A 17,638-nucleotide genomic window follows, 5' to 3' on the forward strand; every position below is an offset into this window, starting at 1 on the left:
ATCATTGAAGACTACCATTTGACCAACATCTACAATGTGGGTTAATTTACTGGCCCCTTTCAACTTATAAAGTTGCAGTGACTTGACGAGTGGCCCAAATTCCAGTTTGGCGCACACGAGCTTCCATACTCATCAGAATTCAGTGCTAATTGGCCCGGGCAATCCCTGTCTGACCGACCTAGATCCCCGATGTGAGAAACCCATTTGGCTGCAGCCGTTTCACACTGGCCATGCAATGTCCACTTGCACCTTTCAAGGGTTTTGGGACAAACAAGTGAAAATAAAATAAATATATCTAATACTTATTTACGGAAGGCAACAGGAAAAATACACCTCTTGGTGACACACCCCACCCTTGAAATACTGCAAGCGACCTCGCTTGCATGCCAATAATACATGCAGATATCTCCTGATATCACATATATTCTATGATGGGAAATCCAAGATATACATGCTTCCGGAAATGTAGCGTTGGACGATTAAACAATCCCACCAACGTGGCTACGACACATATATCAAGCATAGAAGTCTTCTAGTGTACTCTTGAGCACAAACTTCTCTAGCTAAATTCTGTATGGAAAGAGTAGATACAATTGCTTAACTACTCTCTTGAGCATCATGAACCATGCTCTTGCCTTGCTCCAAAAAGGTTGCATCAAGTCACTGTGGGTTCCATTTGAAAGGCTTCAAGATACAATTGTAATAGCTGAGGTGAATCAAGGGAACCTACTTGAACTTATTTTGCTTATGCCTTTTCTAACAGCATTTTTAAGTGAATAATGGTTTGTTTTATCTAGTTTTATTTAGTAGCGAATAAAGTGATTTAGTCACAACAGATTGAGTGGTCATGTTTGCAATGGATGATTGCAGAGGAGGCTGAGATGTCAGCGATTATGCAGTCATTCCTTTCTATGCTCGACAGTGAGCATGGGGATATAGTTGTGCAGGATATGTAATTCAGACTCTTCCATCCATTTGGCATCTAATGATGGATAGTTCTTGAACTTCACCAAATAGCGTCTTACAACCTTTCCTCCAACCTTTCTTTCTTTATGTGCCAATATCTGTTCAGGAACAAGGATTTCATCCAATTCTTCCACTTCGGGTTGTTCCTCATCAAGCATATTCTCTGGCACATCACCAACAAAGGGCCTTATAAGGCTGACATGAAACGCATTATGTATTTTCCAGCCTTCTAGTAGCTTTAACCTGTAAGCTACATCGCTGATCTTTTCTGAAATCTGAAAAGGACCATAATATCGCATACTGAGCTTAGGAAACAAGCGTTCCTTGCCTTTCCTTTTCCTTAACCTGGCCTTTTCAAAGCGCAGAAGTACCCAATCACCAAGTGAAAATACAAGTTCACGACGGTGACGATCAGCAGCTTTCTTTTGCTTAGCTTGAGTCTTCTCAAGAGCAATCTTTATCTTCCTGTATGTTTCATCCATATCTTGCACATACTTGTCTGCCTCAAATATCTTGTCCTTAGTCTGCAAAATGGGTGGGACTTTCTTTCCTCCTTCCACTATCTCAGATGGTGCCTTACCTGTTGATGTATGCACAGTGTTATTGTAAGCATATTCAACCAATGGGAGATGGTGTTCCCAAGTTGCCTTGTGCTCTGAGACATAACATTTGAGTAGGTCCAAGACAGTAGAATTTGCCTCTTCTGACTGTCCATCAGTTTGCGGATGAAACGAAGAAGAGAACTTGAGCGTAGTGCCCATGTTCTCAAACAATGCCTTCCAGAAAAGACTCGTCATACGTGGATCCCTGTCACTGACAATTGACTGAGGCATCCCATGATATTTAAAGATATTGCTCATGAATATCTTGACCATGTGTTGTGGCTTTATCTTCTTCCTAACAGGAATGAAATGGGCCTGCTTACTGAACCTACAAATGATAGTCCAAATCCCATCATTTCCTGTTTGCGTCCTTGGAAGATCAAAGATAAAGTCCATTGCTATACTTTCCCATGGCCTATCAGGGATCGGCAATGGCTGCAACAATCCCGGTTGCTTTTGTCTGTCAAATTTGACTTTTTGGCATACTAAGCATGATCTTACAAATGTGTCAACATCTTGACGCAAAGCTGGCCAATAGAAGAATGCCTCAACCCCTTTCACTGTCGCATCAATTCCACGATGCCCAGCATAAGGTGGAGCATGACTTTCCATTAAAATCTTTGGCCGTAACTGTTTAGTAACGCATAACTTTCCATGCATCATGAGAAAGTCATTCTTAAGCATATAGTGCTCATGATGTTGCCCATCAACAAGCTGGTCATAGATCCTTGCAAAATTTGAATCTTCAGCATATTGTGTCTTCATTTCGTCTAGTTCACAATGGTACGGAATTGACACTGCTGAAATTTGGGGCTTTCGTGACAACGCATCAGCCACCACGTTCTTTTTCCCTTGCACATGCACAATCTGAAAATGGAACATTGACAAGATGTTTGCCCATCGCATGTGCTTCTCAGACAACTTCATCTGTGTAAGAAAATATCGCAAGGTTTGATGATCCGTTTGGACAACAAAATCAGCCCCTAGCAAGTAGTGTTTCCAACTAGTGAGAGCATGAATTACTGCCAGCAATTCCTTCTCATAGACTTGCAAGTTCCTTTCAGTCTTCAAAAGAATTCTGCTCTCATATGCGACTACTCGGCCATTCTGCATTAAAACTGCACCAAGACTATGGCCACACGCATCACATTGAACCACAAAAGGTTTAGAAAGATCTGGCAAAATAATTACCGGATCTGAAGTCAGCTTCTCTTTCAAGTGTTTGAATGCTAAAATTTCCTTGGCTGTCGACTTGAAAGTAACTCCTTTTCCTTGCAGTGCATGGAGTGGAGAAGCAATCTCAGCAAAATTTCGGATGAACCTCCTGTAATAGGAACATAAGCCTAGAAAGCTTCGAATGTCATGTATGGACTTCAAGTCTGGCCATGACCTAATTGCTTCCACTTTAGCGGGATCCATGCGTACCCCATCCTTTGAAACAATGTGCCCAAGGAAGTGAATTTCTTGCAAAAAGAACTCACTTTTCTTCGCATTGATGAGTAGCCTATTCTTGCCTAGCTCATTGAAAACTGCGGTCAAGTGATCCCTATGCTCCTCTTCAGACTTTGAGTAGACAATCATGTCATCAAAGAAGGTACCCACGAAGTTTCTATGTGGTCTAAAAATTATGTCCATCATTCTATTAAATGTGGCAGGAGCATTTGTGAGACCAAATGGCATGACAAGAAACTCATAGAGACCAAATGTTGTCCTGAACGCAGTCTTATGGACATCTTCTGGTCTAATGCGTATCTAATGATACCCGCTCTTTAGGTCTATTCTTGTAAACAATGACGCTCCCTCAAGCCGATCAAGAATGTCATCTATCCTCGGTACGGGAACCTGTTCTTGATGGTATTCTTATTCAAGGCGCGATAGTCAATGCACATGCGCCATGAACCATCCTTCTTCTGCACTAAGAGTACAGGCGAACAAAAAGGGGATGAACTGGGCTGAATCAGCCCCTTCTCTAAAAGCTCGTTGACCTGACCCATAATCTCTTTCTACTGAGCTGCACTAACCCTGTATGGTGGTCTATTCGGTGGACTAGAGCCTGGCACAAGATCTATAGTATGATCCTCAGGTCTCTCAGGAGGTAACTCCCCTGGCAAAGAGTCCGAAAAACAATCACTGAAACCACTCAAAAAAGTTGACCTGTCTTTATCTAAGGTAGACAAATTAGATACAACTTGAGGTACTTCTTTTGCAAAGATCAAGTACGCAGAAAGATGATTCTTTATTACACATGAAATAGCAGAAGCAGAAACAACTGGAACAGACTCGCCTTTAAGCTTTACATCAAGGACATGAGTCTTTCCTCTATGTACAAGGGTAATCTTTTTGTTGTAAGTATCCACCATAGCATGCAACCTGTAACACCATGGGATACCCAATAACACATCACAGTCCTCAAGCGGCATAATATGAAATTCTTCCGCATCCACATAGCTCTGAATGTGCAGACAAAGCTTTCCCAGAATGGGAGTAACAGGCTCTGAATGTCCTGGGCATGCCAAACCTACTTCGCCTGTCATACCCATCTCCTCTACACAAATGCCCAACTTTGATGCCAATTCTGGTGATATGAAATTTGCACGAGCTCCTGGATCAAAGAAAACCAGCATTGTCTGGTCTCTAACTTTGCCCCAAGCTCTGCACAGCTCCGTGGCATCTGTGTTTGGCTGATCTCCAACCAAATCTGGAACAAGTCCTGCACTCGGCTTTGGCTTCTTCCCTTTATGGTCTGACTCGTCATCCTTATCCTGTGACTTCTTTTGTGGGCACTCGGCTTTGGCTTCTTCCCTTTATGGTCTGACTCGTCATCCTTATCCTGTGACTTCTTTTGTGGGCACTCATTTGCAAAGTGTCCTTCCTGTTCACAAATGTAGCATTTCTTGGCCTCCCTAAGAGCTTTCCGTTCTTCAAAAGTTTTGCCAGAAAAATGCCTCTTTTGTCCTTGTCCTCGTCCCGAAGAAGACTTAGACTGCTTCTTGGACGTATCACCTTCTTCAGTGGAGGGCTTCTTTGTGGGAGGCTCAAAAGGCTTTGCTGCAACATTGCCCTTGGCTGAAAACTGTTTGCCCTGGGACCCTTTCTTGTGGCTATTAAATCCATCGGAATCTCCCTTCGACAGATTGCTGGCCACTCTTGCATTCTCTATCAACTGAAACATATTCATGACAGTAGTCTTTGTACAGTAGTCCCTGATTTTCTTGGGCAATCCGCAACAGTACTTCTCAATCTGTTCTGACAATGGCACAAACCTGTAAGAGGTGACTGGCAACATTGCGGCCCAAAATTGTTTATTGTACTCTTCCAAATTCGCACACTGTTTAGCATTCAACTCGTGCCATTCTGTCATCACATCCACTTCAAAAGTGTTTGTCAACCATGCAGGCGCAAAAAGCTGTTTGAATTGGACCCACGTTGTTGGGACTTGACCCTGGTTCAACAATGCGGTCCACCATTGGAGCGCATTCCCTTTCAAGAAAGTGGAAGCCTTGCGTATCTTTGAAGATTCCGTGAAGTTTCCTCCAACATAAGCTGCATCGAACTGCTGTATGAAGGTCAAAGCCTTCAATTGGTCCTCAGTTGCTCTGAAAGTTTCAAACTTCACTCCCTGCCCACCTTCCTTGTAATCCTTAGGCTGACTCAGAGCCACATTATCATAAACAGGTGCCTGTAACAGTGGTGCTCCATGAGTGTTCATTCCAGCACTCTGCGAAAAACCAGCCATACCAAATTGTGTTCCAGGCACTCGAAACTGGCCGTAGGCACCCTGAAAACCTGGTTGGACACCCATGTTCGCGTACATAGGGTTACCCATGCCTGTTTGCATTGTCCCGAACACATTCCCTGGCATATAACCTGTGGAAGGTCCAGCCATAGCTTGAAACACTAAACCACCTCCAAAATAACCAGGATAAGTATTAGGTAATGGAAGGGTCTGACGCATAGCCTGTTCATTGCTCCCTTGACCATTCACAAACGGTTCCTGTCCAGCTAAAGCAAGTTGCTTTGGATTATTGGACACCGCTAGTTGCTCAACCACATGGGCTTTCCCTCGAGCATCATGAGACCTCTGCGCATTGGAAATCTCCTTTTCCTGCAACGGCTCAGTCATGCCCTGTGTAGGAGGCTGAAAACCCTACGTCGGAGCCTGTAAGAATTCCTGCATCCTTGGGTTGTTAGCCAACTGCTGAAACATGTCCATGCAACAACGCAGTTGAGTTCTAAACAACCTGTCCTCTTCTTGAAGGGTTGAAGGAATTTTCTCTGTGCCATGTGAGGAAGATCCCTCTTCAGGTACTTGGTCTCTCTTCTCTGCCATATCGACAAGCTCTGTGTTGCTTTCACCCACAACAATCCACGCTGCACTTTTTGAAGAAAAAGTGACTATCCCGTCGATGGAACCATATAACCGGCCCGTACAACGTAGAGGGCGGTACTATTTCAATTACCTGTTAACTTTACACAGAGCACTGAGAAGGGAAGAGAACAAAGTTGCGTCCAGCGACTAGAATGTCACTGCGCACACGAGACCGACACCCTGTAGGCCCCAAAGACTGGCACCCCTTTCGGTATTTCTTTATTCAAATTAAGGTAGACGATCCGACCACTTAGCACAAGCTTTCACAAAGCTATCCAAACCTGGCGAGGGCTGAAAACACAGGTTTTCGACCGGATTTCGACAACATAACGGCGCAAAAACCCCTGTAGGTCAAAAACACCTGTCTAGGACGGATTCCCTCGATATCTGGAAGCTTTCAGGTGAGCTGTCACAGAAATACAGCGGGCAGTAATTCTCTGTTTTTCACTGCCGGGAGCCCAAAAGCCTGTACACGCATCCCAAGGCTCTCACGAGGCTCCCCCGATGTTCCCTTGCAGTTTAGGTGCGAAACCCTAAACCTGCAGAAAAACACAGCAAGCTGTAATTCCCTGTTTCGGATTGTTTTTAGCAGAGCGAACACGCCTACGCGTGTCCCCAAGGGCTACCGCACGCAATGGGACAATTCCCCTATGAATTGGACGAGTTTTCACGCGAGAAAACTCTCCAAACTCGCAATCTTTCGTGATGGAACTGTGCGTACCTCTGGGGGATTAGCAATTAGCTAATCTGGTTCCTGTTCAAAAGGCTCTTGCCTTGGCAAACGCGCATAAACCCCCAGAACTGTACATAGGTCAAATGAGAAGCCCACTAGTGGGGCATAACATACTGTACGTAGGGGAGAAAGAGAGCAGTATGTAGCGTGCGGGGCATCACTCCCGTCACCATACTGTGCATAGAGGGCAAGGTAAGCATTCCATAGCTTCTGTACCTGCTACAATCCACCTGAGGCTGAAAATGGCGCCCCCTTTGTTGATATGCAGCTCGTTTTTGCCTCCCAAGAGTGGCAGAATCGCTCAGGCTAACACGTCGCCCAGTTTCCGAGTTTGGGCTTTCCCTGCTAAAAATATCTCAACTGGTGCGTCAGTTGACTTGGCAGCAGAGCAATAAAATGTTCCCCTTGTCATTCCAGAGCTAATGACGCGAACACATTTTACGATCAAAAATAGCAGTTCCCTAAATTTTAGGAGATGCTTCCATGGCGTCCCTATCGGTCTCCTGACCATCATTGAAGACTACCATTTGACCAACATCTACAATGTGGGTTAATTTACTGGCCCCTTTCAACTTATAAAGTTGCAGTGACTTGACGAGTGGCCCAAATTCCAGTTTGGCGCACACGAGCTTCCATACTCATCAGAATTCAGTGCTCACTGGCATGGGCAGTCCCTGTCTAACCGACCTAGATCCCCAATGTGAGAAACCCATTTGGCTGCAGCCGTTTCACATTGGCCATGCAATGTCCACTTGCACCTTTTCAAGGGTTTTGGGACAAACAAGTAAAAAATAAAATAAATATATCTAATACTTATTTACGGAAGGCAACAGGAAAAATACACCTCCTGGTGACAGGACCCGCAGAGATGACTGCCTTTCAGACACTAAAAGAGAAATTGACTACTAGACCAATATTGACTTTGCCAGATTTGCAAAAGTCATTTGAAGTATACTGTGATGCTTGTGGTCGTAGCTGGGAGCGGTCTTAATGCAAGAAGGCCATGTATTTGCCTATGAAAGCCGATCGTTTTCAAGGCCAGAATTGACAGCACAGATTTATGAGAAAGAGCTTTTGGCAGTGATCCATGCTCTTACTCAGTGGCGACATTACCTACTTGGAGCCGATTTCACGGTCTTCACTGATCATCAGAGTTTACGCTACTTCTTGTCACAAAAGCAGCTTTCACAAAAGCAGATGCAGTGGGCTAACATCTTATCACAGTTTCACTTCCAGATTGTCCGTGTTCACGGACAGAAAAACTTGGTGGCAGAGGCTTTGCCTCGGAAGCCACTAGTCTTGGCTATTTCCGCGATTCATCCTAGAAGCTTCGGGGACATGGTTGATCAGTACGCCACAGAACCGGATTTTTCCGATGTATTCGAATACAGAATGGGGAGGTAGTAGCGGGATATTCCATACAAGATGGCTACTTGATGAAGAAAATGATGTGCGTCACACAACCGTTGAGGGAAAAGGTTCTGAGTGAGTGCCATTGTTCATCTTTTATGGGTCACCGTGGCATCGACACCACCTTGAAAGGTGTGGAGCGTTACTTCTATTGGTGGAGACTCAAGAAGGATGTGGACGACTTTGTACGAAGTTGTTTAGTATGCCAGAAGGTCAAGTTTGACAGGCATAAGACACAGGGATTGTTACAGCCTTTACCCATTCCAACCCGACCTGAAAAAGTATTGCAATGAATTTTATTTTTGATCTCCCAAAGACACAAAGTGGGCATGATGGCATTTGGATTGTCATTGACAGATTTAGCAAGCAAGCTCACTTCATTCCAGTGAAGAAAACAGTCAAGCCGGATCATTTAGCGAGACTGTTCATTGCACAGATTTTCAGACTACATGGCATGCCTGAGACAATAGTCTCTAACAGAGATCCCCGATTCACAAGTTTGTTTTGGAGGGCTATTTGGGAGAACATTGGCACACGGTTGCATTTCTCGTCATCTTTCCACCTGCAGACAGATGGGCAATCTGAGATTGCAAATTCAATTGTATTGGCTTTATTGGTCTTACATTTCTGATCAGAAGACTCAATGGGAAAAAAAAATTCCCTTGGTAGAATTTGCCAACAATAACACGATCCACTCTTCGACGGGAAGGCACCATTTGAGATCATTGAAGGTGCTTTGAAGATTCCACCCTTCCTAAGCACTAAAGATAAGATTTTTGAAGCCGACCGGTACACGAGGACTTGGACACTGCATTTGCCAAGGTCCGGGAGGCTTTAGAGAAATCTCAAGAACGACACAAAAAGGCAGCAAATCGACATCGACGAGATTTGAAATTAAACGAAGATGACTGGGTACTCTTACGTTTTGAGAAGGCACGCCTAAGAAAGAAAAAGAGAAAGGAGGGGCTTTTTCCAAAGCTTAGCATGAGGTATTATGGCCCTTTCCAAATAAAAGAAAAGATAAATGAGGTCTCCTTTAGACTCAAGCTGCCCGATACTTGGAAAATTCACAATGCATTTCATGTGAGTCTATTGAAGCCTTTTAAAGGCGATGTGCTCGATGATGGGGAGCCAGATGAGCAACCCGGAGTGGAGGAAAGCGAGAAGATACTCGTTCCAGAACAGATTTTGGCACACAAGGACAGAAAGATAAAAGGTAAAGTGATTAGGCGGTTCTTGGTTAAATTCAAAAACTATCCTGCATTCGATGCGAAGTGTATATGTCCTGGTTCCCCACAGTCAAAGCACTTTCCCGTCTTGAGGTATTCGTCTTTCTGTCCCTCTGTCAGTCGGGGACGTACATCTTTCTTTCTTCTTCTTCCGTCATCACTTCTCGAAGGTTGATCTGTTGGATAAGTCAAGTTACCTGAATGCATAGAAAACCCTTGCTTAGCATGTCCCATCAACTGCTGTATAGACTCCGACTTCTGTAACAAGCAGTAATCTCGTATCCCTTTGGCCAATGCACAACAAAATCGCACGGTTTGCTTCTTAGAATTGATCTTTTTAAAAGATGAGGCAAGTAGAAAAACATCCCAAAATCTCTCGCAATAAGTATCGAGAGTACCTGCCTTGGCCATCCTAAGATGATTCCAGGTGGTAATCACATCACATCCGTACTCGAGTGAGCCACGAAGGAATAAAAAGTCTCTTGAACTTTAGCCACTTTGTCAGTGCTTCTTTTCGTAACAAAAGAGTGGACCACCGCGTTCATGCATTCCTTTCAAATTAGATGTTGCCCTTCTAATCTTGGAGTGCTCCAAGTAAAGCCCTCCAAAAAAAGCGATGTCAAACTATTGAATGAAAGCGAGGGCCTTGTGAGCATCTCAAGAACCTGAAAAGGTATTTGATTGCTTTGTCCACCCTGCTTGAATTCTTTGATCTTCTTGCTCTTATCTTCGAGAAAATCGTATTGATTGGCTCTAAAAAATTTCTTCCCTTTAGAATAAAACATCTGGTCATCAAAGTCCAAACCCTCAAAAGAGGATAAATCCTCCTCAGAACTATCAAAATATTTCCAAGACCTTCTGTGAGTCTGCTTTTCTTGGCCTTCTTCTTATTCTTTCCGTGTCTCTAAATCTTTCTTCATTCGGTGTCTCTGAATCTTTCTTCGTTCCCTGCTTTTTCAGTCCTCATACTAGAATCAAAGGAGAAAGAGCTATGAAAGAGCTATCTGAATTGTTAGATGAGGATGAACTGGAAACACCCTCAAAACGTACGCGCTTCTTCGTCTTTCGTGCAGTTGCAAATAAAGACTAGCGACCCAAATAGCCAGGGTAGTCTACTCCCCGGCTGCGTCTCTTTGAATGCTTCGTGGTCCTCGATATTTGGTTGACTCGTCGATCTACCACATCATCAAGTTCATCTTCAGTGTACACCCACGGAATACGTGTTTTCTTCAATGCTGACTTTAAAGGCGAGTCGATGGCTATACGCCACCAATAATGCACTTCGTTGATCGGATGCTTGGTCATATTCCGTAGCCGTGGAGACGCATACTCTTGTTCTGATTGCCCATTTGAATTTCCCATACTTTCACCCGATCCGAAATTGTCAGGTCTCGTTGATTCTTGCGGGATTCGTCGTTTGAAAATTAAATCCATGTGTCGCGGTAAAAGGATCGAATGTCCCATTAGAAGAGAAATCAATTAAGCTCTGATACCACTTTTACAGCCCTGGGCACCCCAAATCGTAAATTTGGCACTACATACAAGAGAATCACTTAAAATACTTCACAACTTTATCACACTTTTAAGAATAGAGTCGGCGTAGTTCCGTGCCCAGAGGTATTGGCCCCAAAAGCTGGCCCCTTTCGGTATTTGTTTTTATATAAATGCTTGAGCAAAGTTACAACTCCTGCAAGCCTTCTCTGCTCAGGGGCTCGTCAACACAAAACTGAGAGGAGAAATGGCCTTGGGTTCTTATCTAAAGGCCCTTGGCCATTGAAAAGCAGTTACATGAAAAGCTTCAAACTCAAAAGCTCGGGGTCCCAAAAAGCAGCCAACGTGAATCTCGGAAATCCGTACAACCTGCCACGTCAACATGTCAACGCTTTTACGGAAATCCGTACAGCAGTCCACGTCAACATGTCAGCGCTTTTTATGGGCATGTCCGTACAGTTCTGCCACGTCATCAGGTCCTAGCCCGGGTGATCATGCCACGTCATTAGTTTGTGACAGACACCGACATAGAGCCTTGTTGGAGACACAGATTCACAAGGTAAGATGTGAGCTCCAGACGCTTGACGATAGGAGGCATGATTTCTCTTCCCACAGGAGGGCCTCACATTGCACATAGGTCGGGAATAGAATATAAGGCAAGTCTTTTAAATCAGTGGACCTTGACACACTCGCACGGGGGTTTGGAGACAGGATGGCTCGAGCCGCCAGAGATCAAAGAGATTGCTACAGCTTTCTAAAAAGAGTGTTCTTGCAGAATACTGTTTTTCAGTCGATGGTCGCACACAAAGGGACTGCAGTGGGGTCTGGCTTGCCCATGGTAGACACCCCTTGGCTTGCCCTGGGCTTGGACATCCTTGAGAGACTCAACGACACTGCCGATTGTTCTTAGGCCCTACAGATTTGGCTCAGGATATTTCGAGTGATGGCATCCCTCTTGCTAGAGATGACTTTCATCTTGGGGGGTCAGTGTGTTCCGGATCAGCCAAAGCATGACAGGCTGGGTTGACCTCAGCAGTGCCCAATGCCTGACTTCTTGGGAGCTGTAGCCCTAGGCAGTTTCAAAAAACTAAAAGAAGGATCATTTTCACGCCATTATAAACAAAATTTAAAAAAAAAAAATAGATTATGAGACACCCTTAAACTGCAGAGGAAGAGCCTAGAGGGCCCCTAGGCCCAGTAAGGCGTAAGCAAATTTATGTGGTTCTTACACCAAGTCGTTCTAAAACGTCATAAACAATCAACCTTAAAAGACAGCCATTCCAAGCACTCTTTTCATTGCTGCCACCGCATTTCCTCTTGACTTTAATGCCTTAACTGGGCATCAGTGTTTGGACTTTATAACAATTTAGGATTCATAAAGATGAGCAATCCTTCCTCACTGGCTTGTTAAACTACCCAGCAAGCCTCATGAACCATCTCCAGCCTTTACAACACTTCAATCATTTGATAATGATTGAGACCCACAAGACAAAAAGTCTTAAAAGGACATGGTCCACCTGTTAAGTATGGAGCCTGATTTACCCTTGTAATTTTCTGTGGTAAAAGCGCACATTTGTAAGGCCCTCATTATGAGGAGAAGCCATCGTGCGTGAAGGAAAATCACTCACCGGAAACCAAAATTTTCACGGACAAGAATCAGGGGCAACTTTAAACTCCGCCCTCGAGACTTTTTTTTCGCCGAAATATTCTTTTTCGCCGGAATATTATGGCCGGACGGCGGCCGGAAAGTGGTCGGAAAACAACCGGTCGGTTGGCCGGTGGCCGGTAGTCAATGGCAGGTGGTCGGAAATCAATGGCCGGTGGCCGGTGGCCGGATTCAAAAGCGGACTTGTCTTCTCAAGGGCGGCCACACATGGGCGGATTGGAGGGTCCGATTTGGACTTATTCGCACAAGGGCGGCTACACATGGCTGTCTCTCATAAGAGAGGGCAGCCCTTTTGGCCTATATAAAAGGAGGCCATTTCTACACACATTTCATAGTGTGAAGTTGATGCAACAAGGTGAGTGTGAGGTGGTGAGAGTGAAGCAAGGCGGGAGCTCCATTAAGGGTATAATCCCTTTATAAACTACTTCTTGTTTTGAAGTACTAAAGCCATTGAGTGTCTGCTTTCCCGTGGACGTAGCCCACATTGGGTGAACCACGTATATCGTGTGTACTCTCTCTCTCTCTCTCTCTCTCTCTCTCTCTCTCTCTCTCTCTCTCTCTACTCTATAATCTCGTGTATATAAATCTGTCTCTCTCCATTAAGTAATCTACTCAATTATCTATTTAGCTACGTCTTATTTCCTAACACCACCTCGTAAAAGAATTTCTGGGACCATCCATAATGTTAACGAGGGTTAGATATAAGATTAGAAAAATAAGCTTCATATGCTGAAACATGAATTGTTATTCTTAGAAACAGAGAATCAGTCCACATATTAAAGTATAACTTACCATCATACTTAATTAGAGACTCCGACAATCCATTTGGTCGCATTGCGTTTTCCTTTGTGCCTTCAGTGAATTGGCTTACTTCCACTTGCATGCTGGTAGCACACAGAGAAGCAATTACTAATGTTTTGGTAGCCTGTTTAACTTCTAGCACCCACAAAACATCGAGACATCATTCTGACAAAACACATACATAATTTTTCCCACACCAACGATGCAGTTGTAGATAATATGCACAAATGATACGAGTACATTACAACAATGTAATGAATGAATGTATACTCCTGAGCTTTTATAACTATGTCCAAGCATAATACCATAACACATTTCTGCTGGTAGATACTCATGAAATCTACATGGAAAGGCCTACTCACCCGATATACTTCAGCACGCTTCCATCAACATCTTTGATAGGTGAAATGGTAAGGAGGTTCCAAAAGGCCGAGCCATCCTTTTTGTAATTGAGAAGTCTACCACAGTAACCAGACCCTTTACTAATGCACTCTCTAATTCGGTCAATCTCTTCTGGATCGGTTTCTTTGCCTTGCAAAAATCGGCTGCAAGAACCAAAAAGGATAATATGTTGATTTTTTCGGTAGGCTCAGAAATATAACAATTTTGCTGTATTTTAATGCTGTTCTTAAGCTATTACCGTTGTAAGATGTTCACGATAATGAGGAAAAAGGGCATGCATTCTAACATCTGGCAACTAACTAGTGCATAAAACTAGTTATGATCGCTATGATTTTCCTGTATAAAACGGCCTTTTTTCAAATCTGAAAAGCTATGCTCTTACCTCATCAGGCATAATTCGCAGAGCGGCAACACATAATGAAAGAAAAGAACCTTTCTCATTTGCTGATGTACCTATACTCTAACCTCATCAAGCTCAACTCAGAGTGGAATTGCATAATGAGAAAGGGGAACCTTTATCCATAGCCATTAAATGTATTTTAACTGAACTTACAAAAAGAAACTCACCAGTTGCGGCCAATCACCTCCGATGAGGTGTAGCCTGTCATTTTGAAAAATCCAGCACTTGCATACATGATAGGAAGATCGGGCTTGGTGCCATCAGCAATTACAAACGTCTGTTGAAAGCCCTCAAGTGCTTGAAGAACGTCTTTGGAGACGCGGGGAATGCGAGATGCGTTTGAGGTGTCACTTGTGAAGCCTGAGTCATCCGATGTTCGCACAGTGGAAGAGTTCAAGGACCGTCGCTCCTCAGAGAGGCGACGAAACTCCCGTTCCTCTTCGGAGGTTCTGGTGCGCACACCATCAACACGGCCTGAGTCGCCATCAGTTTTTAGAACAAGTCCCCATCCAGCAGCACGTTCAGCCAGTGAATCACACCTCGCTTTTGGGTGCTCTCGAGTGCCAAGGAGGTAGGAGCCACGGGCCCCCTCCCCGCCACCAAAGCCGCCACCAAGCATGGGGCCTTGACCTGCTGGTGTGCTTGACAACCAGTCATGAGTGCTTTCTTCGGTAGTCTGATAGGCTTGGAATTTGCCTTCTTTGTCAATGGTGTCATGAGAGGTGAAAATCTCACTATATTTACTTCTTGTTGGGGGAGACGTCCCTGTACTCATACCACGCTTATGATCAGAAGGAGATGTCCCCTTGTCTGGCCCCCTCTCTCTCTCTGGTCCGCCATGGGTTTGATTATAAATGTTCTCCTCTTTTTCTCTTTGGTTGAGTGGGAGGTCATAGTTCTCATCCTCGGGAGGCTGTTGTTGCTGCCATGACGGAGTATATTGCATACCGGCACCAATGGATGCAGCAGTCAGGGAGGATGGATTACCAGGATTGAACACCTCTAAAGATCCTCTCGAGTCTCTTGCAAGAGGGTGTAATTTACCCTCATTGGGAGGCGCCCGCAAACTGTATGCATCCCTCCTCTGGTCATTCATACTGCTGCTTGTAGACATGTAATTGTGTGCTAATCACCCGTATTTACTCATGCCTGCACACGGGCACTAAACAATATCAGCTCTCTGAATTAACTAAATCCATAAGAGCTGGTAAATTAATTGAGCATTAACTTCATCAACCAACGTAGAGTTCATTTATCCTTTCAATCGGTCAAGACAAGGCAGTTATAGTGAGCTTTCAAACTCTGCTGGATCTCAAGGAGAGACAAAACTAGTAAAATTAGGATTTTAATGCAAAGTGGCTACATTGTCTTCTAACTAACAGACAGTCCTATTTTTGAGGTACAACTGAAATTCGAAAGAAGTCGCCGGGTGCCAACCCTGGGTCTTTACGCACCCACACATTCACCTTAACCACTAGGTAACTAACAGAAAATTCAGCTACAGCCCACTTTAACCAAGTGTGGTACAAAATGTGGGTCTATTAGCTTAAACTCAATCTGGGGTCTCCAAGCACATGCCGCTAAAGCAAGAGCTAGCGTCGTCTCCCATATGCAGTTAGTTGATGGGAGTAATAAGAGTTACTAGCTGTGCCTCTTCTATCAAGTGCTGGCTCAGCAAGGATGTAATCAAATGCAAGAAAACTGATTAGTTTTGAGTAAAAAGCAAATTAGGGTGTTGCGATTTCTACGCCTGGTCTTGCTCCCATTTAAAGGAGGAAGCTGGTGTAATCCTTGGCGTTACAAAAGAGCAATACAGAAAAAATTAGTTCATCCTTGAAAGGAAACAAAGAACTCAAATCCAACGCCTTAACAATATTCATGTGTCGAGGCTACTGACTCCAAAGCAATGTGTAAACTTAAAAAGGAACAACACAAAAAATCATAGAAAAAGGAAGCTATGCCCTAACTCCCACAAACAACAACCTGCATTTCTTCTGCAGCATGTTAGCTCTCCACAACCGAAATGCCTACATTTTTACCTTCTTCAATTTTTTTGAGTTGTTCAGGTTTCGTTTTAAGTCTTAAACCTTTGCCGAACCATTGAACTGAGAACACCCAGATTCCTACGTAAACCAGAAAATGCATGTGCAAAGAAGTAAAATCAACCATTGAGCAGAAAAAGCCCACCTTACAAATACAACCAGAAAATGCATGTGCAAAGAAGCAAAATCAACCATTGAGCAGAAAAAGCCCACCTTACAAATACAGCCAACAATGCATTTGCGAAGACGCACATTGTCATTGTGGACTCGGAATCAAAATGCAGAGCTTGAAGAAAATGAAATGAACTCCTTACAAAATCCTAAATGCCAACAGCCCAAATGCAGAGCTAAGTATGTCCATGTGGGAAGGGAGAAGAGCTTACATGGAGTGGATGTCAGCAGAGCTCAAAATGGCAAGTGGGTATTGAATAAGGAAAAAAGATGAGAAATGGGTATTGGGTTGTGTGTGTGTGTGTGTGTGTGTGTGTGTGAGAGAGAGAGAGAGAGAGAGAGGGGGAGGGTTGATGAATGAGAGTGATTATACGAGAAATCCCAAATTCCCAATAGACAATATTTTTCGTTTTTCGGTATGACAATCTCGCACGAGGCACGTCTAAGCCGCCTGCTTCCCAAATTAGCAAAAAAACGCTTTTATTTAGTCCTAGCTGATTATACTCTACAGCCTTTCTCCATGTATAGGTGCATGACACCTTGAGAGCCTTTCTTTAATCTCATGGCTACCTAGTACTTGTGTTGTGTTCCATCATCATGCAGGCCCAAATTCTATGTTGCCTTGAGACTTTATTTCTCGTGAGTCTCATGAGCATTGAGTAGTGCTCTATCATGCATTTGTTCTTTAGAGCTAGTTCACACAAGGTTGGAGATCATGTTGTTGTGTGTTGCACTACAATGGCCCCAAGGCTCCTCTTCACGTGAGTCGCAAAGTCATTTCCTAACTCTGCTAATCTTGGCACATGTTGTGAATGAAGGGCTGAGTGAGTAAAGCAAGTGTTTGGGGCAAGGATTAACCCTACCCTGTCCGAATTGCTCCTTACCTAGAGAGAGGCCTCCCTCTTACGACCCCTGTCACACACGTCCGCTTGGATGTGTGTGTGATTGAGTTGGCAGAAAGAGATTGGTTGCATCATGTATCTGCAGCTTCAAACTCTCACCCGATGTAGACCCATCGATCATCCTCGCCCTAGTGCGGACATCGTCAAAAGAAAACGCGCGAACACAATCCATGGGGGATTTGAACCATAATATGCTACAATTTTGACGCACCTAGAAACAATTGGGCTACGCCCATTCGATGTTATTTCGGTCGAAAATAAAATTATATTGAAAACCACCACAATGTGTGACAACAACAACACCCAAGAGGGGGTTTTCGGGCCCTGTCTGTTGCCCACGTTTGACAGGGGCCTAAGACGGTAATCACGAATAAGTGTCCCCCCACCCCACCCCCAAAAAAAAAATTCCCCCCATTTAGGGATGCACCTTGCCCAAAAAAAAACAAGGCCTAAG

At 44.1% G+C, this 17,638-nt stretch overlaps 1 protein-coding gene across 3 annotated transcripts in view; it reads right to left on the reverse strand.

Annotated features, from left to right (window-relative positions):
• The window catches only part of LOC147445576 (phototropin-1A-like), a 62,016-nt gene extending 45,233 nt beyond the window's left edge, over positions 1-16,783 (reverse strand). The window contains exons 1-5 of one of the 3 annotated variants that reach the window (XM_086525045.1): positions 16,495-16,783; positions 16,109-16,192; positions 14,237-15,218; positions 13,630-13,812; positions 13,259-13,350 (exon numbers count right to left, since the gene is read on the reverse strand). In XM_086525045.1, the coding sequence (XP_086381171.1) occupies positions 13,259-13,350; positions 13,630-13,812; positions 14,237-15,183 (1,222 nt within the window). In that variant the 5' untranslated portion in view covers positions 15,184-15,218; positions 16,109-16,192; positions 16,495-16,783. The other 2 variants (XM_086525043.1, XM_086525044.1) reach the window with 2 other exon arrangements.
• Positions 16,784-17,638: the final 855 nt, after the last annotated feature.

This window comes from Adiantum capillus-veneris, chromosome 12 (assembly GCF_014529385.1).
Source record: "Adiantum capillus-veneris isolate H3 chromosome 12, ASM1452938v2, whole genome shotgun sequence".
NCBI lineage: Eukaryota > Viridiplantae > Streptophyta > Polypodiopsida > Polypodiales > Pteridaceae > Adiantum > Adiantum capillus-veneris.